General features: G+C 32.3%; 1 protein-coding gene across 11 annotated transcripts in view; it reads right to left on the bottom strand.

Annotated features, from left to right (window-relative positions):
• Positions 1-24,681, bottom strand: part of LOC143258565 (phosphatidylinositol-binding clathrin assembly protein-like) — a 119,046-nt gene extending 94,365 nt beyond the window's left edge. For 5 of the 11 annotated variants that reach the window (XM_076517712.1, XM_076517711.1, XM_076517722.1 and 2 more), the window contains exon 1: positions 24,289-24,669. In XM_076517712.1, the coding sequence (XP_076373827.1) occupies positions 24,289-24,421 (133 nt within the window). In that variant the 5' untranslated portion in view covers positions 24,422-24,669. Of the gene's footprint in view, positions 1-20,899; positions 21,010-24,288 lie in introns of all 11 variants that reach the window. The other 6 variants (XM_076517717.1, XM_076517725.1, XM_076517721.1 and 3 more) reach the window with 4 other exon arrangements.
• Between the last annotated feature and the right edge of the window lie 1,800 nt (positions 24,682-26,481).

Below are 26,481 nucleotides of genomic sequence, written 5' to 3'. Positions count from 1 at the left end.
TTAAAATTAGACACTTTAATAATCTAGTACAACTAAATGTGTCTTAATATTTTATCTTACTATAATCAAAGGTTGGTTGGTTGGTGGTTTATGACACAAAGCAACTGCAATTAAAGCTGCATAACAGTTTTACATAAATATGGCATAAATTTTGCTACATAAAATGACAATAAAATAATTTAAAGAATATCAGAATTGACAAGCAAGTTTAAAAAAATGTATCAATAATATCAACTCTATTATAATAACACAGTTTACATTATATGTAAAAGTTATATTTTGTATTGTTCAATCTACATTTTCACACCAATAAAAAAAACACCTGTAATGAGATTCATAGATATATTTATACTAACCAAATTAGTCTAGTTTTTAGTAGCAGTGTAGTAAACATGATATACAACCCATCAAGGTTATAACACTCAAGAAGTTTATTTCCACGTATGTATTATACACCATGGCTTAAAGAGCATGGTACAGACTGATTCATGTCAAAAGGGTAATATGTATGTGTATAAATGAGCTCTTTCATTGAAACCTAAACCTGGGTTCCTTTACAGTATGTTTATGATAACAGAAACAGAACAAAAACAGATTAAAAATATGAGCTCATTAAAATTCCACTTACAACAAAATGTTTATTACAACCTTCATAAGTATCACCTGAATACCTTAAAAAATATCCATTCCATATTTTAATCTATTCTTCATTTTTTAAATACTGATACCTTATTTTTTGTGAAAACTAATTCTGTGTTACACTACAAACTTGCATAAATTCTTTATCTTGATTACAAAAAAACAACACCAGCTATAAACTGTAACAACTATTTTATATATCAATATCAATGTATACAAGCATGTTAACACATTAAACATGTATCTAAAAACAACATTCTATAAATAAGCATAATACTTTTACAAAATAAGCAAGTACTTCACAAGAAATCTTAATGTAAGATGAATTTAGTTTAAACACTTTTGTTTATGGTATAATTATTACCGGGCCTTTCCTTTGGATACACATGTAACAAGTATTATAACTAATAACTGGCTATTGTAACTATAAAAATAAAATCTTAATAGACACCACCAGTCATGTGCATGCAATGTTCTACCCTCTGTTGTATAATAATCATCGTTTATTTTTCAATTGATTCATAAATTGTATATAAAACACATACAAATGTATTCCTCTCACTTAAACAATTATTCAAAAGTATTTCAATGACACACACACACAAACATACAACTTTAAAATAGAAAAGAATTTAGCTTTCACCAAAAAAAACTGGCACAGGCAACCATATGAAGCTTGTATAAATAAACAAAAAAGAAACGTGTACAGCTATCACTACATCACCAAACGAGCTCTCAGTAAATCTTGGTACTTGAAATACAATGAATTCTTTGAGTTTCCTTGTAATTCTACTACACAAAAATTATTAACCTTCTTAAAAAGTTTAAAAAGTGATATACATGCATATCATTTTCATTCTTCTTGCACACAAAAATTATTCATTATATTTCTAATATCAAATAAAAATGTCAAAGTAACTAATCCAGTTCCAAAACTAATAAAAAATTTTATTTTGAATTAATGAAACTTAACTAAATTAGTAAAATTTCATGTATACTTTACTTGATGACATTAGACCCATGCTATATACACATACCACTAAGAAATATCACAAACAGAAATTGCTTGAATCAGTTATATCTTTCTGTATATTTTTTCTTATAAACAGACACAGAATATGTGGTTTGTTTGTTTGTTTTATTATAGCAAAGCCACACTGAACTATCTGCTGAGTCCACAAAGGGGCTGAATATGTGGAAAACATTGATAACATACCTATACTTGAACTGGGACTTATTTAATACTTCTAAAAAGCTGCAACTGACAATCTGTGGAGATGAAGTATTTCAACAGAAATTTTGTTTATGAGTAAAAATAATGATTTAAAAAACAAACAGTTGTTTTAGAATAGGCCTTACATAAAAAAGAAATATTAAAATGTCATTTTGCATTAGGTAATTAATACAATTTCCTGATGAACATAAAACAGCTCCTTCACACAATAATTTAATGCAACACAACTTTAAAAATTGTTTCATATCACTAGAATATGAAAACCTTATTTAAATGGATAGACTAGTTAACTTTTTAGTCATGTAAAACTAGTTATTCCATGAACCACAAAAAAGGTTCATAATAAGTATGTTAAAGAACTGCACATAACCCTAATAGAATGTTTGTGCAAAAAACCTTAAACAGTAAAGAGTCAGTTCAAATAACACTTTAAAACCACTCTATTAACAGCTAAGGCTGTACACACAACTACACAAAGAATGCATGTTAAATTCATAAGGAAATGAAAATTTGTTCAAATTGGTGCATCAGTCCCAGGTGAAAGAAAACAATGAGTTAAAAAAACTGTGATCAATGCATAGTCTAGTTTGGATAACTTCCTCTTTCTGATCCTTACATAAACAAGACAACCAAAGTCCAATATATGGTTTTATTGGGAAAAGCTTATTTTCACATTGCTCACTCCAAGTTGACTGCCAACTGATACAGAGCTGAGCCTTCAATACAGGACTATAATCCATGTATGAAACAGGCACAGTAGTGACAGCCCCAGAGCAGACATACTTTGCTGCAGCATCAGCAAGCTTGTTCCCATGAATACCAGTATGGCCTGGCATTAAGAAGATTTGGATAGAAGTTGATGTTAAAGATAAAAGGGTCACTTGGTTTTGAATATCACCAAGAATGGGGTAAGAACTAGCATGAAGCAATTCCAGGACCAGTAGAGAGCTGAGCCAGTTTGTACAGGTAGTACATTGAGTATTGCTTAGCTTCTATATGATCCAGGGCAAGAGGAAGAACATACAGATTGGTAGTAAACACAAACTGTAAAGGGGATTCTGTGTGTAACTGCCAAATTACAAAAACCATAACAGACCCAAAAGTCATCTGATTTTGAACCATCAGTATAAATGGGAATGGAAGGATGGTTCAAAGAATGTTCAGCAAATAGAAGATGGTACTTCCATCTGCCTTTCTCAGATGGCTCAAAGAAAGGTCACACTTAGGGATGGTAATAAGCCATGGTGGGATGGGCTGACCAGTGGATACAGCAATGTTATCCAAGGACAGATTCAATTCATCCAACTGCACCTGGATACTGAAGCCAAAAGGAACAACAGCAGATCATCTCTTCTGAAAAAGCATGGTCCACTGATGAAGGAAAACACAACCCCAGGTGGGATGCTGAGGTATATATTGAAGTTTTGAAGAATACAATAAAGACAGTTGCAAATGGTGAAGGTGTAGAGGAGGTTCATGAGACTGTGTACAAACTCTGAACTGGAGAAGTGTGGAAAACCCCCATGCAGAGCCAAAGACCTTGATGATGAACGGGGTCCAGCATCTTCAAGGCATGATAGATCTTTAGCATAAAACACCAATCTGCTCCCCAAGAAGTGGAAAAGAGGATACAGAGGATGTTCAGTGCACTTATACACTTGATTTGTAGCTGTTTGATGTATGGTATAAAGGTCAGCTTACATTCAAAGACAAGTCCCAAGGACTTTGCCTCAGGGACCACAGGAGGCACAACTTCACCGATTCAGAGTTCAAGATGGGGTGAATACCCCACTGGTAGCAAAAGTGCATCCAAACTGTTTTAGAGAGCAAAAAGTTAAAACCGTTTGCTGTGGCCCACTTCAGTAAACAATCAAGGGCAGTCTGCAGCAGCTGTTTCATAAATCTAGCATTCGATGACTGATGAGATGTGGAAGAAAAAAACAAGATGAGCATTAACCATTATCTCTAAGGTCTTACAGAGACAGATTGTTAAAGCAATTGGACCACATATCGGTGCCACGTATCTGTTAAAACAAACACAGAATAGCAAGAGAGAGATGATGTAGCATCCCATAATGTATGTCATCAGGTCTGACCAATGCACTGCCAGATTGATGGAGAGCAAGCTTCAGTTCAACAAGTGTAAAGGGGTGATTACAGTCATAGATATGAGCAGCCAGAAAGGAAAGAGGCAATCATGCTACCAGAGTCTCAATGGATAAGAAGGTGGAGGATGAGACAGAAGTGCTAGATACCCAGCAAAAGCTTTTCCCAAGAGTATCAGCAATGCTCTGGGCATCAGCAACTTTCTGGCCATCAAAGTGCAAGATCGAAAGGGGGACAGAATTATACTGCCCACTAACCTTCCGAATCTTGTCCCATATGACTTTCAAACTGGTGGTAGAAGGGATGCTGGTTGCCAATTTAATCCAAGATTCTTTCTCGCTTTGACATCTTACCTGCCAAGCACATGCACAGGCCCACTGAAAAATGATGCAACATGAAAGTGTGGGACACCTATGTAAGGTATCCCAGGCTCGTTTTTGAGCCTTTCATACCATATGGTGGTCAAAATTCCACCATGGAAAACGTGTCAAGGTTTTAGAAATACACTGAGTATCTGTATGGATAATACAGTTAGTCACTGCTACCACACAGTTGTCTATCGACAGCTTGCAAATGACAGCAGGATCATGTTCCAAGAGAAGAGCAAAAGAGGGTCACAGTTGGCTTGGTCCAACTTCCACCAGGGCATGCAGGGTGGGTGGCATCGACTATAGTCAGTCTCTCTCAAAATGACAGGAAAATGATTGCTGCCCCATGGGTTACTGTCAACCCCATGAAAAGTGAATAAGGAGCAGACAGAAATGAACAGCAGTAAAAGACTAAGTGCATGAATATAAGTATAAACACTAGCACTGAAGAGAGAAAGTTTGTGATCCGAGAGCATATGCTTTACAGAGCAACCCCTCCCATCAATATCAGCACCTCCCCAGAGGGGATTACGTCCATTAAAGTCCCCCAGGATTAAAATGGAAGATGGCAACTGTTCAATGAGAGCATCAGTCTGATTGATCATAGGTCTCTGCAAGAAACAAGTAGAAAGAGCAAACAATGACAGTGTAACCCAAGGAAACACAGGTGGCTAACGATCTTCAAGGGTGTGTCGAGTGGCAAAGATAAGGCAAGCACATGCTGACCAACCAGCAGTGCCACAACACCATGCACTCATCCATCATACAACCTATCATTTCTGTACAAAGAAAACTACTGAAGGGCAATTGTATTGGCAGGTTTCAGAAATGTTTCCTGTAAGGAAAGACACACAAAATGACAGAAATCAAACAATGCCTTGGTATAACCTATATTAGAATGTAAACCTCAACAGCTCTACCTCATCAATGTGACCATTTTTATTTATGTGCAGGAGACTTGGGTGGAGACCTTTTCTATTTTTGACCCCATCTCTTCTCTTTATTCTCTTTATTGGAAGGAGGTCTATCAACCTCCATGGATCCTGCCCTGGATTAAATGGGCAAGTCTCTATTATTAGAAAATTCCAGCAACTGAAGGTATGAACAAATAATCGTTCTGCATCTTGGGGCCAGAGAAGATGATGGACCTGAGGAAACACCTGAACCTGGTACCAAAGAGAGTGGATTCAAGGATCTGTGGAAAGAATGGCAGGGACAGAGATGGGTGTTGACGATGATGCATTAACCTTCTTAATCGTGAAGGGCAAAAGACTTTTTACATTATTTGAAAACAATTCTTTTGGAGGCACAGAGATCTATCTGCACTCATTCTGTAGTAGTGGAATGGAGTACAGCAGCATATGTCCAAGATAAATTGATGGACAGTAACTTTTGTGAACTGTTTTTAAACACTGTACCTCTTTTCCTACCACCCTTCTAGGGCATGAATGAAAGTAAGATGGGTGAGAGTCATTACAATTAATACAATGAGGGCCTATTTCACACTCATAGGCATCATGGTCTTTGCCGCCATAAGAAGTACATGTCAAGGAACCATAACATGATGTCTTTGAGTGCCCAAAACACTGACATTGGAATCATCTGAGAAAGTTTAGAATATATAGCCACACTGTGCAATTTAGATAAACTTCCTTGATGGTGGCAGATGAATCTGGTGATGTGAACATCAAAATTAGGACATTGGTTGACATCATAATTCCACCTTTGCAAGTGGAGATACACCCCACTGCAATAACTCCTTGGGTGAAGAAACCAGCAAGGATCTCATACTTGAGGATGTTCTTCAAATCTCTCTCAACAATAACTCCTCATGACGAATTCAAAGTAGCATGGGAAGTAACCTTGATGGACATACCCCCACTGGCATTCAAATGCAAGAGGAGTTCATTGTGTTTAGATATGGATGTTTCTATCAAGATGTCACCAGAACATGGCCCTTTGACTGACTTAGGAGAGCCAGCAAGCCAACCTAGTCCCTTCTGAATAAAAAAGGGAGACATTTGCCCTAAAGGTTTGTCTGAAAGAGAATGCATTATCAGAAAATGAGGTGTATGTGTTGAAGATTGCTGCTCAGAATCTTCAGGACATGGTCATTTACCTACAGTCTGTTTTTTTCACTATTTTGATTTTTTATTTAGTGGATCCATAATATACAAAGAATATTTTGGTGATCACTAACCTCATCCACCATGGAGCCCTGTGAAGGGATGCACTATAATGCCAAACAAGGGATTGCAGTAATGCCAGGATTTTGTGAGCACTATACTCAAACACCAGCATCAGGCACAAGGTTCACAACACTTGTTGAGAGCATTCAACAGGCTCACCCTAGCCCAAGTGGACCAGCTGAGTGACCCTGGGGTGATCACCCCAAGGATGCCTGTCTACAGGAATTCAAGACCAAAGTGGTGTGTTATGATTCTCTCATCCCCTTCACTGATGGCCACATGTGGCAAACACATGGGTGGATGTTTAGATCCCATAGGAGGTAAACTGAAAGAAAAAAACATTTCTAGGAAGTCTCCTCACTAGGTATACAGAAGTCCACACTGAGGTGTCATTTATTGATTTTATAGAAAAGGGTCAATGTTTTGTTTTATCTACAGTTGCATCTTTACTAGGATTTGTGGCTACATATATAGAAACCTACCTTGATTATTTAAATAACATTTTATTTTAATTTGTTTGTTACTGAAAAGTAACAAGTAACACCTGATTTAAAACTTCTCACATGGTACAAGGTAATCTTAAAAGTGTATAAAAATGGTGTGTGAAAAACAAATCTCTCAAATGATTTATGGGATTTGAAAATTCAATTCAATTGTACAATTACATCTCTCTTAACATGCATAGATTTCATAGTTCCAATGATAGCTCAATATAGATCTATCAGGAAGGTCAGCTACTAGAAGTACTAATTAGATTTCTGCAGTTTCCTGTTTAAATACCTGGAGTATGCATAAAAATCTATATTTTCAATTAATACTAGCATACTTAGAACAAAACAAACTTTATATTTATCGCTAGTAAAACATCAATTTCTTCTTGACACATCCAAATCATTCCACGTTGATTAGGTCAAGTACAGAAGGTTCATCACATACTTTATCAAATATAACAATATTTTAAGTACATGGATAGCTGGAATAATTTAAAATTGTAATAATAGAAAACCCTAAATTTGATTAGCTGATTTTCATGACAATTGATTTAATTATAACTTTGGTTTGTCAATTAGTTTATGTGGCAGTAATTGAAAAACTGCTGTCAAAAATAATCAATTATATGCAGCATAACTTAAGTCTTAAACAGATTGATGTCCATTTTCATCATTACTCTTCACTACCTCTATTTCATATATTCACAATTCAACACATTAATCCAACATTACATAATGCAAACTGGTAATACATAATCACAAAGGTTCATAAATTTCAAAGAATGAAAATAATCCTTTTGAAAATGAAGCTTAAGTAAACTAATAATCTGAAAATGTATGCAATTAGTAAATACAATAGTTCAATAGCAACATTAAGTTTAAACTTCCTTAATATATATCTTATATTACATTTTTCATGAACCATTTTGATTTATAATCAAATTAATAAATAATCTTGAAATTTATTATAATAAATATTTTTCAACTATTTAACCTGAAAAAATAAAATACCTACTAAATAATCTTTTAACCCTATTGTGATGGGTCCAGAGTCAAAGGCCATATCATCAAATTGTCAACTCGCATTCAAAACTTTATTGTACTACTCTCTTACGAATTTATGTCAGTAAGTTTGGTATCAAATTGTAAAATTATATTAGTTACATCTAAAGAGGCACTAATAACTTGAAGAATGTTGCATCTGCTCTATCCTCAACAAGTACAGCATTTGAAACAATAGCTGAGGAAATTAATGGCTTAAAGCCAGGGGATATTAAAAAAGCTCTGGAAGAGGAAGCTGCTTTCATGAACCAGCTGAAGGTACTACATTTTCTTATAGCTAATACATCTAATGCATGAACTTCTTGGAACATCAAGGCAATGCATAAAGTAGCGAGTTTACATGAATTTTATATTAAGTTAGAATGCCATGAAAAATTCAATAATTAGTATCATATGCGAGACTCAGGTACTTTTATACAATGCAAATTTGTGGTTTAAATGTTATGTTAGAATCTTCGGATCATTGTAAGAAAAGGTAAATATACTTAATGTTTACCATTCATAAAATATCTTATCTTTAATAAGTTTTGTTTAGATTCCTGTTTTCTTTTATCATATGTTCAGCTTTTGTTAATTCAGCATGTTGCTTGTATGCTTTAAACAAAAGTTGAAAGAAATGAGCCTTGACAAGATAAGATCCATATTATAATTATTTTCAATTGACAGCACTTGTTACAATTACAAAGATTTATATAAAATAATTAGCATTTGTGATAGAGAGTTATCTCTTTTACTGCACACATGCTTTATTGGTTGATGAAAAATGGAAAATTTCACCTGAAAACTTATGTTGTATTAAACATTTGTTTACAAGGAGCCAGTTCCTTTTTTTTTTTTTTTTTGTAAAGGATTATTTCTTTAACCTTTTAGCAATGGGTCATAGGTCAAAGGCCATGTCATCACTTTTGTTGATGTGCATTCAACAGTTTATTGAACTACTATTTTATGAATTTATGTCAATAAGTTTGAAAGGAAATTGTTTTTTGTAATTCAACTTTTAGAATTATATATTAATTTGTTTTTTAATTTAAAAGTATACATTAAAAACACACCTAAGTAACAATTTTTGTATGTCACATGGTAAGTTGAATAAAACACTAATGCAAATTATATGTTTGTCTAGTCCAACTACAAAGTCTATAGTTCTGTAGGAATTAGGAATTCAAATTACTGATACTGACAAGCTAAAATATAAGATAGGAGACTCGTATATTTTCTGTTTGTTGAGATATGACTTATGTACTGTCAAATGCAGTAGTCACACACCTCTTTTCATTTTTGGAAAAGGTCCCTTATACACATTTACTTCAACAAATAGCATGTGAATAACTAATCAAAAGCTTAGTATAGTCCCTTGGTGGCTCTCTCAGCCATATTTAAATCTAGAAAGCTACCTTGTTTTTTCAAACCAAGATTTCAAGCATGTAGTCTTTAATGTGCTTGAAATTACCTAATGTTTTAGACAAACTATAGCTTCATTAGTAAGCTTGATAAATTATAGTGGAAATCTATGGTATCAATATAGTTATTTGCAAGTTTTTGGTTATTTCAAATGTATATATACAACATTTAAAAAGTTACTTCACTTTACATCCTCGACATGCAAAATTTCAATAGGCTTAGCAACCTATGGTAAGTAGCAAATGAGTACAAAGGTCATCATAAGTAGAAGATATAATTTTTTGCTATTTTTGTTTTAAGAAAAACAAGTTTAAAAATGAAAAACAATTTATGTTTACTCCTCAATTTTTGAGAGTGATTACGAGGTAAGCCAAACACACACATTCCATATATGTTGGTGTAGAGAAAATAACAGACAAAAAGTTTTAGTGAAAGCAAATATTTAAAATGTATTTAGCTTTCACAGGTTAAACAAATATTTGATATTTTTGAGATAAGTTCTTTAATCATAGCATAAAAATTACTTTGCACATGTACTAGTAACAAAACAATTTTCAAAAACAAATGTGTAGTAAAAAATACTTCAATAAAAAATTATATTTTTAAATAATAGACTTGCAGTCTTTACTAAAAACTGAGCAAATTTTGCAATGGTACACACACAGCATCAAACATTATCATAAATAACTATGTATGTTATACCAAGTTTGTTATGAAAGGGTTAAGCACTGTAAATGGATTCAAGCATTAATACTAATTTAATTTCAGAATCAACTACAGACCTCTCCTTTCTATTGTGATAAGGAATGAAATAAATGGTTTTGAAAAGTTCAAAATGTAAAAGTTAATTTATATCCAATACACAAGTCATCCCTCCAAGTTAACATTTCCTTTGAATGTTGATTTTAATTTTGTATATAAAAAACTGACAGAAGAATGCAAAAAAAAAAACATTTTTGTACCTTGTTATGTGTAAACAAGACAACAGTATCTGAGTAGCAAGCTTTTACTGAAATAATAAATAGCAAATTAAAATGTTTGCAATATATTCCAAATAATAAAATACACAAAATAAAAAGACTGCAAAAGTCTAAAAGAAAATTTAATATTTTTTAAATGCCATCACCTATTTTCTTTCAAACTAAAAATGAAATATAAGGCTTTTGCATGTAAATGACTTAACATGAAAATGAAGTGTGCAAAAACTTCAACACATTTACACACAGATAAAAACATAAATTTTTAATCTAAATGTTACAAAAATAATTTAAAACTTTGAATTTGAGATAGAGATCATTAAATTGTCTTCTGGCGCACAAGAACGTGTATAAACACTATAGAACTAGTCGAATTCTGATTCTCAATCTTAACAAAATTTTTCTTAATACATGTCATTATTACTTGTGTAGTCTGTCTGAGAATCATACAACCCACATGGTTAATGTGCACACACATCATATTTCACATAAATAAATTCTCCTTCATTCTCACCATGAATAGGAAGAGTGTCAATTTCTCATCCTTGATACCCATAAAAGTTCAAACAACTAAAAATGATAAATCTGTAAGTGTACAGCATACTTATGTATACACAGTGCATTAAGTTACAAGAGTTGAAGTTTAAAATAATATACTCTGAAATACTACTTCCCCTCGACATTACTTGTTTATATCATATAGATATGATAGTATGTAGATTCATAAATGTTTACCATTACATTTATACTGAATTTTTTATGGTTTATGAAAAACAATTATAATGGGCTTAACTGTATACAATTTTTAACAAGTCTGTAATGTTCACAATGCTTTAATGAACATATTCATCCTTCAAAGCAGTTACATTTAAGTGATAATTTAAGCCTCTTAAACTGATAATCCAAAAACTGTTTTATTAATGGAACCTTTTTTTGTGTCCAGAAACTTTTAAATTATACATTACTGCTAATTTTACTCTACTAAACAATTGGAACATCAGCAAATATTGTAAGAGCTGAAAGGAGTCAAAGCAGGAAATGAACTAAAAATGTCATAATATGGGATGAGTTAAAACTTTTAAATTTGAGAATCTCTAATAAACCATCTACTACTGTTTCTGTGGAAAACTATTTTACATCATAACACAATCCAAGATACCCTCGACATTAATAATAAGTCACCTCAAATACCATACACAACTTATCTTACTACAATGGATCTTTGAAATTCTGAATGTAACAAAAAATAGTTTAACTAATTAATTTGCTTTATAAAACTAAAAATGTGTTAGTTTCAATAACTAATAATTAAAGAACTTATGTGAACCCACAACTTTGCTTAATTAACATTGTAAAACAGTTTTTCTTCAGTAGTTTCCAGCAATTTCTACATTAAAATGTATTTTTTGGACCACATTAAGATATTACTTATTTTAAAAATGTTAAATTCCTTGTTTGAATAATTTCTGTTAGTAAAAATTAAATATATACACATATATATTACTGTGTTCCTGAATAAACTGAAACTTATTCCATACCACAAACAAAGACTTGAAGTCTGTGCATTTCTTACAGATTTGTGTTCCTTCCTTTACTATCACCTTAATATTTGCTCCACTGTGTAACTTTTGTAACAGAACTACATTACTTAACTTTGTTGGGTTAAGGAATGGTTATTTTTAGAACCCACAGGGTTGATTTTTGTTGAGTAATTTGGTAATAACACGTGATAAGCATAGGATATACACTTTTTGCCAATTAAAACACACACACCAGAATTATAAAGTTGATAAGCACTTTGCTTTTACAAAGATATGGTTGCCAATCTCCCCCCTCCTTCTTATATCAGTTCAAGAAACTGGAAAAAGCAAACCAACTGAAGGTTACATAGCTCACTGCAGTTACCACTCACCCACTACAAAAAAGTAACCAAAATGAAACAAGAACAAAAAGGAATGTTGCTCTTTAAATCTGTAAACCCAATAACAAAATAAGAATGCAAAGTAACCAGGCATATGAGTACCAAAACTTATACCCAATAAAAATACATTATAAGTTTGTTTTTTCAAGGGTCTTCTAAAACTTGAATCTATTACACTTATTACTCACAAGTGTATTTTCAACCTTGCATATATACAGGCAGCATCAGCAAACCACATTTTAACAATACCTAGTATTCCAGGAGAATACTGTTTTTTGTCACAATGACATCTCGGTTTCAAATTTACAACTATTACTTCTATTATTCAAATCAGTGATTAAATCCTTTTTCTCCCATTACTCAAATGAGATCAAGAGACTGTCAGTCCTAAAAATTTTCAACAATAAAATAATCTTCTCTAATATTCTATACTCTACAAAAAATAGTTCAAAAATTCTAGTCAGAACTTGAGCATAGCTGAAGCCATTGGAGAAGGGATGTTTACTGTTTCTGAATTTACTAAGTATATCTACACAAAATTTTGTAAGTTTTTAGTAGAATGAACAAGACTGTTGCATACAAAAATCAGAGGTTACAAAAGTATTTGTATTGAAAATGCATTTCTCTGAATTTATAGTCTAACAAGTCAGAGTGTAAGACGATATTCATGTGAAAAATAAAAATAGCTCGTCTATTTTGCGGTTTGCATACTGCATTTTCAAAATCTCTACAACTTTTGAAAATCATACAATTTTTCAGCATCACTATATACTGTATCTAATACTTATTTTCCTCTACCACAAACTCGTGCTAAATGAACAATGTCAAATGTCTAACATCAAATATATAACACAGTGTCGAATGTCACTCTCTAAAAGAGCATGCCTTTAGTACCTTGAATGCTATCCCTGTAAACACAAAGGTTAATTGAGTTACACCAAGAAAGTGTAAACATATATATATACACACACAGCTAACTCTCCAATAACTCATTCCTGCACATTCTTTTCAGCAATAAAAACCTTCCTCGAAAATAGCTCCAAAACTGTACTTCAAATCAGAATGTATCACACTTGTACAAAGCCATGATGACCTCCTTAATATTAAATATAAAATTCCTATACAAAAACCACGCCCATACTCTTTTTCAAAATTAACAAACTTTCTACAAAAATGGGATGAACTAATAAAAATACTGATATTAAATTTAAAATTATGTTTATTGGGATTTTTTATCTATGTCACACATTTCCTGTATCATCATGCCATTTTTTACCTGTTTTATTAAATAGTAATTAACTAGCTACAGAGTTTAAAACTGAATATTGTGACTACATACTACTTCAGGTGAATTTTCTTGAATCCCAAACATGGTACTTCAAGTAACTGACATTTTTTCAAGGAAAATGAAACAAATATGGATTTTTTTCCAGGTTAGTGAAAATAAGTACAACACTTCCTATAAGACCATTATGGTAACATCAACCTACAATGAAAACTGCCTATTTATCAAAGTTCACTTTTCACCACTAAGTCAAACTTGTACCCAAAAACAGTGCTTACTATGATTTATTTCTAAAATTAGGTAATTGATGACCACAGAAGCATGTAAATACAGATTAGTTATTTCTACCAGTAAAAATAAGCTTATTATTATTATCATTAATACTATGGAAGTTAAAATTCAGGAAAACTGACCAAGTTATTATGTTTGCATAAGACAATGCTGAAAAAAACCAAGTTGAGAAATTTTGTTCCAAATTAATGCGAAAAATCCCACTAAGAAAGACTATTTTAGACCTTGTTTTCAGTACAGAAGAGGCTATAACTACAAATTTAGTTCTGTAAGTACACTTATTATGAAAGTTTTACTGAAACCAGTTACAAAGTTACTAAGAAATGTGTTCCTAACTTTAAAAGCTAACTACTAAAAATTGCAAAATGTTTAGAAAAAGATTGTGCAGCTAATCTGTATGGGAAGAACATTAATATACTTGGTTATTTTTGTTAGTTTAATCACATGAACAGCAAAAGATGTACTATTTTCAAATATTCATGTTCAGACCAAAAGCATTATCCTTATTGAACAAACTGAAGTATTAAACTTAATACTTACATGAAAAATGTCTAGCTTACAAACACATTAAATTCATTTATATAATGAATGTTTCCAGAGATAAACAAAAATCATTAAAGCTATTACCAAGATTAACAGGAATGATGAAAGTCCCTTAGAACAAATTTGAAGTTTTATACTAATGCTAACTGAAAAAAGAAAAATTAAAAAATATCCTCAGAATGACATTGCCAGCCCTGATGAGATTTATAATAAATCTTTAAAAAAGCGTAATAAAGTATTAACCTTATACATACTGTTCTGGTCCATTGGACCAGCCTATAGATTACAAGTCTGGGTACACAAAGAAATCATACATTTACAGAAGATTTGTCTGAACTTAAAAAGCTTTTACTGAATCAGTCTGAATAGTAGGTGATATTTATTTTTGCAATATATAAATCTTCCTAAATAAACTTTTATTTTTTCTTTTGGTAAAAAGTTATATTTTCTACACCCTAATACTTAATGTAATGAAATCACCAATGCACAGTGAAATGAAAAATTGAAAAATATGATAAAATTAATACCTTTCTTCTTCTTTAAATGTATAATTATCTTAAGATTTTCAAAGTAATTCACAAATTCAATTGTTAACCTATTCACATCTATTCTTTTATTTTGATGGTTCTATTGTCTAAATTTTGCTATAGGAAGAAGTTATCCTTCAATCAAAAGCAATATATCACAGCAGGAGCCACTAGTTTTGACCTCATAAACAGCAAGTGAATTTTTAACTTGCTGGTGTAACAGGTAGTCATCTTCTAATCTCATTAAGGTGTTTGTCCATGCAGCTTTCATATATATATTTTGTTGAACACAAAACTGATGTCATTCACCTAAACAACTATAATTTACCTAACCTGCTAACTAAGCTATAAATGGACAATAAAAATTCCATAAGCAGTTTGTAATATGATAACAGTAACAAGAACAAAGAAATTATGATGAAGTGTATACATATATGCAAATAATAAGCTTTAGGTAGAGGAGAATCTTCCCTTCCTGTGAGTTATACAAACATGTCCATCATCTGTATAAAGCTGGTTAGCAATCAACTAAAAAAAAAGACAGATGAAAGGAGTTTCTCTTTTACATTTGAAAAACGTATTGATATCTCAGCAAATCAACCTAGAAGGTTCTCATTTTATATTCTTGCTTGTAATTATAGACAGTTTATGTTTATAATTGGTTGGAAACTATAAAAGGTTAATAATGAAACAGTAAAATTCTGAAATAGATATTTCACAATGCACACACATCACACAAAGAACAACAATGGTAAGAGTAGTTTGAGTATTTTCTGTTGAAATGAAGAAATTCAAACTTAGATAACATAAACTGAATTATAAATGGGACTGGATCATTTACTAGAGATGTCTGACTAATTGGTGATAAATTTCAACAATAAACGGAAAGTACACAATCCACTTGTTTTAAAATATTACAGTTTACAACAGTTTTTTAGAGCTTTAAATAATTTTTTCCATCAAATGTCTACATAAGCTGTTTCAAATAGTTTTGAACCCAAGCACAAAATTATTTATTTCTTCTCTCCTCTGTTATCACAATACATTCAGTGATAAATTTACTTAAATTACTACATGGATTATTACAGTTATATCCAGAGCTTTAACTCTCCTATCATGAGCATCCTTACTGCATGTCATAATGTTTTTAGTTATTTACATTCTAAATTTCATTAAACTACACCGTGTTATATTTACTGGAATAGTATAAAAGCATAACTAATAATCCATATCTTAATAGCATACAAGTTTAAAGTTTAAAACTAAACTCAATATCACAAATTCCCAAACTTCCTCTGGCAAAAAATGTGACATTTTCTCACTAGAAATCTCCTCTTCTCTAATTTATTTCCCACCACTCCAATATGTACGACATTTAAGATAAATTATACATTACAATATCAGAGTCGAACAGAAAACCATATCCTTCTTGCCATAACTACCCGTTTAATATTTATAACCAATAAAAAGCTAAGGTTTTTATCTATTTCAGAAAGTATTAAACTGTTTTCTGAACAAAGAATTATCTTTGTTTATTAGTACAAACTTTGTTCCTACAGAAACATAAACAGATTGTATGAAATTATACCAGCTCTTGTTGCTTAGGGAACCAGAAAAACTGATTGTTAGGGAATATTGTCTGCTTTTTGTCTGTTATTATTCAATGTTCATTAGTGCATTATTTAATTAAATAAAAATTATTCAGTACACTAATACCATCAGTATAGAAAAAAGCAAAAACAGGGTTAAATGCCATCTACGGTTGACAGCAAAAAAATAAAAACAAAAAAGGTCCAAGTAAGTACTTTATTTCTTGTTTTCATTTTATTCCCTATTATTATAAAAATAACTAAAATGAAAAACAGCAATCTCTAAGTCATATTAGGTAAAATAAATAATAAAACAGTAAAACCTGTCTAAGCCAGAAACTGCATAGGGATGAAACCTGTATGAGCCAGAAATACCAAAATTTTACAGCATTATCTTAAGACGTCTCTTATAAATGGCCTTCTGTACAGCAAAACCTGCATAACACGGACAGAAAACTATCTTTCATCCATCAACAAGTAGGATTAGAACCCGAGTAAGGCAGAAAAAAATGTTTTTCATTACATATTAATTTCTTATCTAATTAATAAATTAAATATTAATAAATTCTTATTTAATTAATAATTTGTGTAAATATTAATAAATTCTCAGACATTTTGTTACATTAAGTATTGGTTAAATACATTCTGTTCTTTTTTGTGCAGTCATTATTTTTGCAGTTAAATTAGTTTCACGATTTGTAGAAATATCTTTGTTTTTTGAGTGCAAAATTCCATTCTTTAAATAATCCTCATGAAAAAAATGAATTCCTATCTTACCTAATTTAAAATTAAGGGAAAATTTACCATGGGTAATAGGTAAAAGTGAAAATTTGTGCTGTATCAAAAATATAAGAAAGAATCAACTTCTTGTTGAATGGAAAGCAAATAAAGCATGAATGACAACTGCGATATTCAAGGAATTTAACACATTAAACAAAAGAATGGAACAATAAAATAGGAATATTCTACTTTTCCTAGATAATGCAACTTGTCACCCAAAAGTTCAACTTTCAAATGTTTGTTTAGTCTTTGTACCTCCATGTACAACATCAGTTCTACAGCCACTAGATAACAGAATTATACAGTGCATAAAATTGAAATACAGAAAATTGATGCTTCAGCATATTTTCGCAAACATGAACAACTGTAAGAGAGCATCTGAAATGACCATGAAAATTGATGTGTTAGATGCAACTGCATTAAGTCATTCAATCAAATGTGTAAAAGATGAATGCATAATAAAGTGCATTCAAAACTGTGGATTTATTCTTGATAATGGCAGAAATTGTAAAGAAGTTGTTTGTTATGACGATTCTAGTGAAATCCAAACTCTGATCGAGAAGACTGATACAGATGATTCTGTGAATACAAAAAGTTTTTTGGATGTTGATAAGAATGTTTTAACAGCAACTGATGACATTGATTTAAAATCAATAACAGAATTGCAATATGGTAAGAGTGTGAGAGATTTGGAAGATGGACAAAATGGAAAATATTGTGAGGAAATAGAAATTCCTACTTCACTGCACGTGTTAAGTTATATTAATGCTATCAAATTGTATGCAAAAATGAAGGGGAAAAATAAACTTCAAGAAAAGGCCATAGAATTGGCATTCTCTTTTAAGTGCATTAGAAGTCCCATTAAAAAAATGAAACAGTTGAAATTGGACACTTTCTTCAAATAAATTTGATTAGGATTTTGTGTACTTATGTATACTTTGAATGTCGATTTTTGTTCTTATTCTAATAAATATAGCATAAACAGTATAATAACTTTATTCACAAATGTCCTACTTCCCTTGATCAAACAAGTATAACATTCCGCTCAAAAATTGTATATAATTAAGGAAATGCATGTTCAGTATGTCTAAGCTGGAAAACCTGCTTAAGCCAGAAATTTTACTTGGTCCTGTGCAATTCCATCTTAAACAGGTTTTACTGTGTATGAAATTTTCACAAGTCATGCACACTAGCTGTATAGAGTAACTCACGGGTATTGGTAATTTGATAGCATAATGTGAGCCCCACCTTTCTTAAGTGAGTTACAACTCATAATAGTGCAAACAGTAGTTAGACACAGTTCAAAGGACAATAAAACTGAAGTATAAATAGATGCATATTTTTAATTGCTTAAAGATATGCACGAGAAAGAAATGTAGCTTCAAGTTATAATTTGATGTCATTCTAGAAAGAAAAAAATTGTAATTTAGATTTATTTTGATTTTTGTTTTGGTAGTTATGAGGCTGATCAAATTGGCTAACCTTATACAGAGGTAGGTTAGAGAAAATAACAGATAAAATATAGTTTCACTGAACAAAAACTTGATAGAATGTTTGAAATGTATTTAGGAGGTTTTGGAAAATATGCCAATGAAATCTCATACTTTTGAGATGAAGCAAAGTATTTTTAATCTTAACTTGAAAGTGTCATTCCCTTTTGTCTTGTGCTCAACTTTCTTTTAAGCACAAACCCAAAGTTTCTGCAGTAAAGGGTCTTTCTTCTGTGCTTCCTTTAGTTTCTGTAGACCTACATTCAGGAAGTTACCTTGAGACTTGATGTCTTGCTTGCTCTTCTTTTCTTAGGCTCTTGTAATGACAGTAAATACCTCATCAGTCTCCTTTCTGTTTGATTCCTCCAAAAGTCTGCTACCTGTTATGTTTCTAATCCCCAACTCATAGACTTGTGCCTTCATACACGACTTTAAGGGTTACCATGTAGTTTGGAGTATCCACTTTTATTTTTGCTGTGGGAAACTTTCTTACTGACTAAACAATTAATAAACACAAACATACTTTCCCCATCATTTCATACCAGACCAGTTTTCACTACTGCACACAGTGTCTTGTAGAATTTCCATTTTCTTGTCCTAACATAGTCTTCACCTACTGGCATGTTACAATTTCTGTTTGTCACATGCTCCTGTAACCACTGACACTGTTCACCCATTTACTATATTTAGCTGACCAGTCATGCACTGTTTTAACAATTTGCACACACACACACACACACAGTTTTATCACCTCACATTTTCCACTTTAAAAGAAGCAAAAGGGAATTGTTTCTAAATATGTGTTATAATGCAAACTTTGATGTATGTTATAAGCTAACTATTATAATGACCAAACTACAAAAACATTACAGTAAGTCTGAGACAAATATTTGTAAAATCATCAGCATTAATTTCTTACTGAAATTTTACTTCATGTTTAAAATCATACAGCAATGTTAACGAAAAATGCTTTAAATAAAGTTGAGGAGTGTCATAAAAAAATGTAAAAATTTTTTTGTTTCTCCTACTGCATACAATGGGGGTAGGAACTGGATGATCTTTGCAATTATATTAAATAACATACAGGTAATAAGGGACCATTTGGTTCTTCAAGACTATTTATGCACATCATTTCCCAAAAATTTAGCAACTAGCTTATTAAACTTTGTACTTGTGGAAACAAGTAACAATGTCAACTCCTTCCACAATCTAATCACCATAAAATAAAACTGTCTTACTTTGAGTATAACTTGTCTTTTCCAAATCTTAAATTTGTGTCTTCTCATTTTACTGTCTTCAGTATCCAGGAAATAGAAATCAAAAGCCTTTTAACTGCAAATCCCCAGGTAACCTTCTAAACTTTAGTGATATCAATCTTTACCTTCTCTTAAAAAAATGATAAGTTATCCAAACCTAATCCTATAAATAACCTTTCTATCCCTAGAATCAATCTAATAACCTTCCTTTTAACAATATTCTATATGAGACTTAATTAGTGATTTGAAAAGCATATTAAGGCTATTACTTTATTACTGGTAAAAGAACTCTGCCTTGAATGGTTTATCTACCACTATGTCAAGATATTTTTCTTCCATCACGTTACTGAGTAGATATTAAACTATATTAAATATCCAAATTATACTCAAATGCATTATCCAACATTTTTTTTTTTTTTTTTTTTTTTTTTTTTTTATCAGAGGTCATTTGCCCACTGATCAAACACCCCAAAGATACAACACTAGTAGAGATTCACAGAGAATTATATTCTTGGCCACAGAAATTCTACTAAAGTCCAAAAGAGCAGTTAGGAATATATAAATCACCCATAATCAATATACTAAATTATTCTACACCAAACAACAAATGAAATATTAGGTTGAGGAATAATTCGTGAGCGTTTTTTAAATAATTTCATTCAAGCATTACATGCAAGACTATACAATACTTCAATGCATGAACACATTACACCCAAAACATTTATTATGATACTTTATTTCATGTAATACCTAGGTATATAGTATGCATTGTTTTAAACGAAATTGCAAGAAATTAAATGCGAAAAGCAGATGGTGTCGAAAATGCTCGATTTTGTCCACTTGACAGTCCATTTAATGAGCTGAAAATGAAACCAAAAATTAAAGACATATAAAAATCAAACACACCATCTATTAGAGCAAAAAATTATCTACCAAATGACATGAAATATTTTGCGAAAGCATTTCATTTATGAATATATTTGTTTAACTTGAAAAAACGCTCACGAATTATTCCTCAACCCGATACATCTACAGTACTACAACATGCTGAGTTTTCACTGTTTATTTCAAGGCAACCATATAACTGTTAATTGCAAATCAATTAAACTGCTCAAAAAAATTAAAGGAACAAGTACATTTTCTTATATAATTTATCTCAATGTTCAAAATGTGATAATATTCTTAATTTTTTTAGGTAATTTGCCTCATTTCAGTTCCATCTGCATCCATTTGTTAATGTGTGATGAACAGTAAAACATGAAAAATAAAATTTTTAAAAATTACCAATATTCCCAAAACTGATATCCCATATAAAATAATACTTTAAATAGTTTATATGCATTTATTCAAAAAATGTTTGAAACATTCAATATCTAGTGTGACCTCCACAAACTGTGACACACTCCTGACACCAATTTGGCACATTTCAAATCAGTCTATCGATGTTATCTTGGCAGCCTACTTGTCTACCAGGGCTTGGTGGAGTTCCTGTACATTCTGAGGAGCATGCTGGTGTTCACTAACATGCCTTGACAACACATCCCAACAATGTTCAATCAGCTTTAAATCGGGAGATCTGGCAGGCCACTCAAAAGTCTCTATTCTTTCCTTGTCAAGGAAGTCTATACACAGTCTGACAATGTGGGCTCACACGTTAACCTGCATGAGAATGAACCCATTGCCAACAGCACCAACAGAAGGTCTCATAATGGGTTCCAGAATTCATCTCTATATTGTCATGCATTCAGAGCACCCCTTTCAAGTATGAGTAAGTCCGTGCAGCCACCCAAGCATATGCCTGCCCAAACCATTACAGAACCTCCTCCATAAGTGTTGATTTACACAATGTTACAGGTGGAAAATCGCTCTCCTCGACGTCTCCACACTCATGCACGTCCATCATCATGAGACACAGTGAACCTGCTCTCATCTGTCCACAGCATGATGGCCTCTTGATGAAGTTCCCAGTCCAGGTACTGATATGCAAACTCCAACCTGGCTGCACAGTGTCGTGCTGTCAGAATAATGCCTCTTACAGGCCATTTGGCTCTAAGATGTCCTTTGTGCAGTGATTGCAAACTGTTGGGGTCAACACACAGGTTCCAATGGAATGGTGAAGGTCATTTTGTAGTGACTGAACTGTAGCTAACCTGTCCTGCAGAGCAGTAGTCACAATGTAATGGTCCTCTCTGGCTGTAGTGCAGTGATGATGGCCTTGATCTCATTTCTTGACATAAGAGTTTGTCTCCTGGTAGGCTCGCCAAAGTCGACTGATGATGCTCGGTGACATACCGATACACTGTGCCACTCTCCTTTGGATCTGGCAATCCTCCAGTATCTGGACTGCCCTGGCCACCTTGTTCTCTGTCAGATGGCACCTGACTGCTTAAGCACACAAGATGAAGGTACACATTGATAAAATGAGCCTCAAAAAATCCATGTTGGTGTTTGTTTTGAGAATTAACGAGGAATGCAGAGTTTCATGTAACAGCCTTATATAGGGTACCTTGAGTTCTATTCTCCTTGAGTGAGGTGAGTTTCATTTGAGTTGCTTCAAACTTCACTCACAAGCTTAAAAATACACTTGTAGATGAATGGATATGTTTTTTATACATAAATTTAGTTATGACAAAAATATACTGAAATATATGCTTGTTCCTTTAATTGTTTTGAGCAGTGTATAAGTAGATTGCCATCATCACTAAACATTCCTCTACCATTCAGCAGCAAAAACTGGGCATCAGCAAGTAGGTGCTTTGCTTACAGGAATCAGTGATATACCACACAACAAACAATGGCTTTTCATTACTATGTTGTTGTTTTTTTGTTGTATCCAAAAATATATTCAATTTGATAACACACAAACAAAACTCTAAAACCATTAATAAATATGTATTTGTCATTTAATTTGGAAAAAGAAAGTCATATAATAAACTTTGTGGGTCTTTGATAATTTTAGATATCTTACATACACACACACAATTTTAACCAACAGCATGTCAAAAAAAAAGAAAAGTGATGAACTGTAACTGTAACCAGACAATATGTTGCCTTGGGAACTGACTGTTCTGTCATAACAGCTATGTATCTATCAATCATGAAAGTAACTGAATACAAAATATGTTGTTTACTTTGTTAAATATGTGAATTCATACCTGATTTTTAACATGCTTCTTGGCAGTCTTCATTTCATTTATCAATATAATATAAATTTATGAGTACATTTTAAATTAAAGTACTTTATAAGGATTAAATTTCATCTTGCTTTGTCACAAGTTTCATCCTGTGTCTCAGGTTACCACATGAAGTAGTTTTGTTTCCATTGTTTCAATTAATGTTTGTATGCCAAGAAAGGTAAGTTTACAGATACAATTAATAATTATTTATAATTAATTATTGAATAAATAATTAAAATTGCTGTATAAAACTTTTCTTTTTTGTACTGTGGAATTCAATACATTTTTTTATTTTCACTATTTAAATAAAATTCAACAAAACTTTTACTGCTAGTAACAAGATCTAGTTTGACCAGACTTTACTGTTAACAACCTTTCACTTTCTCTCATCCAACTACCTTCTAATCAAATCGATTAGTCTTTCAAAGCCCCCATAATGCAATTTTCTTAATCTTTGTGGTACCTGGTCTAAAGCATCTCCATCACTGAGATGACCAATAACATCATGAAAAATAAGTTACTCATTCACTAAAATGGATAGAAACCAAGTAATAATATTCTGAAAATACTCTAAGAGTCACAGGGTAGTTTCTGATCTCTACCATATATGTAGATCTTCCGTTTATTATTATTCTTAAATTATATAATATTTTTACAAAAAGTAAGTTAACTGGCATACATCATTGAACTTAGAGGTTTTAAGAAGGCCTGCTACCTAAGGTACATAATGCAATTCTTTCTTTAACCTCATACCTATGGTCCTTATCGACAATTATAGGCCATTTCTCAATAGAACGTAAAATTTAATTTAAAAGAAATATAACAGCATATTCACACTATTATGTAGAAATCTAAGATTTTTATTGATAAAATTAAGTATCAGAAAAGGGCGATTGATAATTTAGAAGTTATTAAAATTTTCAAATTATATTAAGTGAAAATAGTGTGTGTTGTTTTACTTACAATCTAAATGTTTTTTCTTGGGACCAATGATTTCTTCGGTCGTTGCCTTGCAAACAGTCCGGGCAAGTCCTTGACCCGTTATTGTATGTTTTGCCGCTGTCAGTCTGTCGTTTAATGTTTGTCCTCCTGACATAATTTATTTTTACCAGTAATTTATGTTTAAGTTAAATCAGATATTCCAGACTAACAATCTGGCAGAAGTCCGGTGAAACCAGAGTCTCACCGTCCAGTTTCAATTCTGCTTAATACTAGTACAAATAAGATGACTCACAAGTCCACCTTCAACTCTTCTTAACAACATCCACACCTCTTCCTTTCGCATTGGAAACTAATTACCAAAATGGCGTACATGAGCATTCACCAGACGTAACGTTAAGCCTATCAGCCAATCAGGGAGTATTTTGTTTCATATAATTTTTTTGCCACCAGGTGAAAAACGCCAACTAATTATATATATTAATTTCTACTTGAGTTTTATTCTAAAGTAAACAAATATATTAGCAGATATTTCAATAATTAATCACTATTACACTTTTCACACTAAGAGCTTGAAATTTGTCATGCATTATAACTAAGATTGATATACATTTGTGACGATGATTTATTACTATATAATATTTCTAAGGTTTGATACATACCAGGCTACATGTGCTCTGCCAAAACTCAATTTTTAGCGCCGTAAGCATGGAGACTTGCTGGTGAGTCATTCGGGGCTATTTTTTTTAGGTAATTGTTTACATTTAAAGTATAATTTAGGACAGTTCCAAAAACATTCTATATTTGAGGTTAAATATTTACTTCACACACACAACATGTCATCGAGAAAGTTGTTAGTTTCACTTCGTTTTGCTACATTTGTTCCTTTGTTATTCTCTTTCAGATAATATTTGCTTTACCACTGGATAATTGTGTTATGATGCTGTACATTGTACGAAGAAATTGATAGAAATGTCCTTCATTGGCAAAGCAAACGTAACTTTCAGGTTATGATCTCATTTACGTTTGAAAGAAAATGAACACTCATGTGAGTAGTCCTAGTCGCTCTGGGTTAATGCAACGTTTCTTGAAAAATAAGGAACACTGTATCTGATTCGGCTTGGAGGAACCTCCTGATACAGTGTGCAGCTTGTCAGAAAATATTATAGTGAATACACAAGAAGCAACCATCATTCATTCTCATTAAAGCAAGTATACACAATGTTTTGTCTTAATCCAACTTTAATAAAGATTGACGGCCCGGCATGGCCAAGCGTGTAAAGGCGTGCGACTCGTAATCTGAAGGTCGCGTGTTCGCATCCCCATCGCGCCAAACATGCTCGCCCTCCCAGCCGTGGGAGCGTTATAATGTGACGGTCAAAAGAGTAGCCCAAGAGTTGGCGGTAAGTGGTGATGACTAGCTGCCTTCTCTCTAGTCATACACTGCTAAATTAGGGACGGCTAGCACAGATGGCCTCGAGTAGCTTTGTGCGAATTTCAAAAACAAACAATAAAGATTGTTCGTTTTGTATTTAGGTTTTGGTTTTTTTATTTCATTCTTTCTCAGACTCAGTTATTCATAGGTTCTTTACTATTCTGAGATAAATGTCTTGTCAAATATCCTGTTAAACAGACCTATACAAGTGTCCTAAAGATAACTCAGCTAAACTTGAGTTTACCACAAAGTGAAAATAAAGAACATTTGAGTCATGTAACCGCAGGATGTCTTATTACAAAGTTTACTGCTTTTCATTAAGGTGTGTATTGTCATTTACTTCTACACGTGTGTGATATGTTTAACAAGGCTTCATAGTTAGAAAAATGTGCAACGAAAAGGAAGAATCAGTCACTGAAAGGAAATGGTTGTCTAAGATAATTTTGGGTCTAGAGGAAGTACTCTCTTGGGTGTCGTACTTTTATCAATGCTGCAGTGGTTCATAATTCTATATCATTGGACCCAAAAACTCAGGATGAAAAGCCGTCAATATCTAGTGCACTCAGTGTTTCTGCTTCATGCTGTTCCATTAAAAATTAATTTCAATGTAAGAGAAGCTTGAACTACTGAGGGTCACAATGATGGTGTGAATTCTATTGATGACAATTAGCAAGGAAGTGTATACATCGGATTCTTAGATATTTCTCAGAAATGGTAAGAAAGTCCCAGCTCTGACTGAACTTACCCAAGAACATCAAGAAGAGACTGGAGGCGCCATTGGT

Source organism: Tachypleus tridentatus, chromosome 8, assembly GCF_004210375.1.
Source record: "Tachypleus tridentatus isolate NWPU-2018 chromosome 8, ASM421037v1, whole genome shotgun sequence".
In the NCBI taxonomy this organism is placed as follows: Eukaryota; Metazoa; Arthropoda; class Merostomata; order Xiphosura; family Limulidae; genus Tachypleus; species Tachypleus tridentatus.
This window is presented reverse-complemented; position numbering and strand designations above follow the sequence as displayed.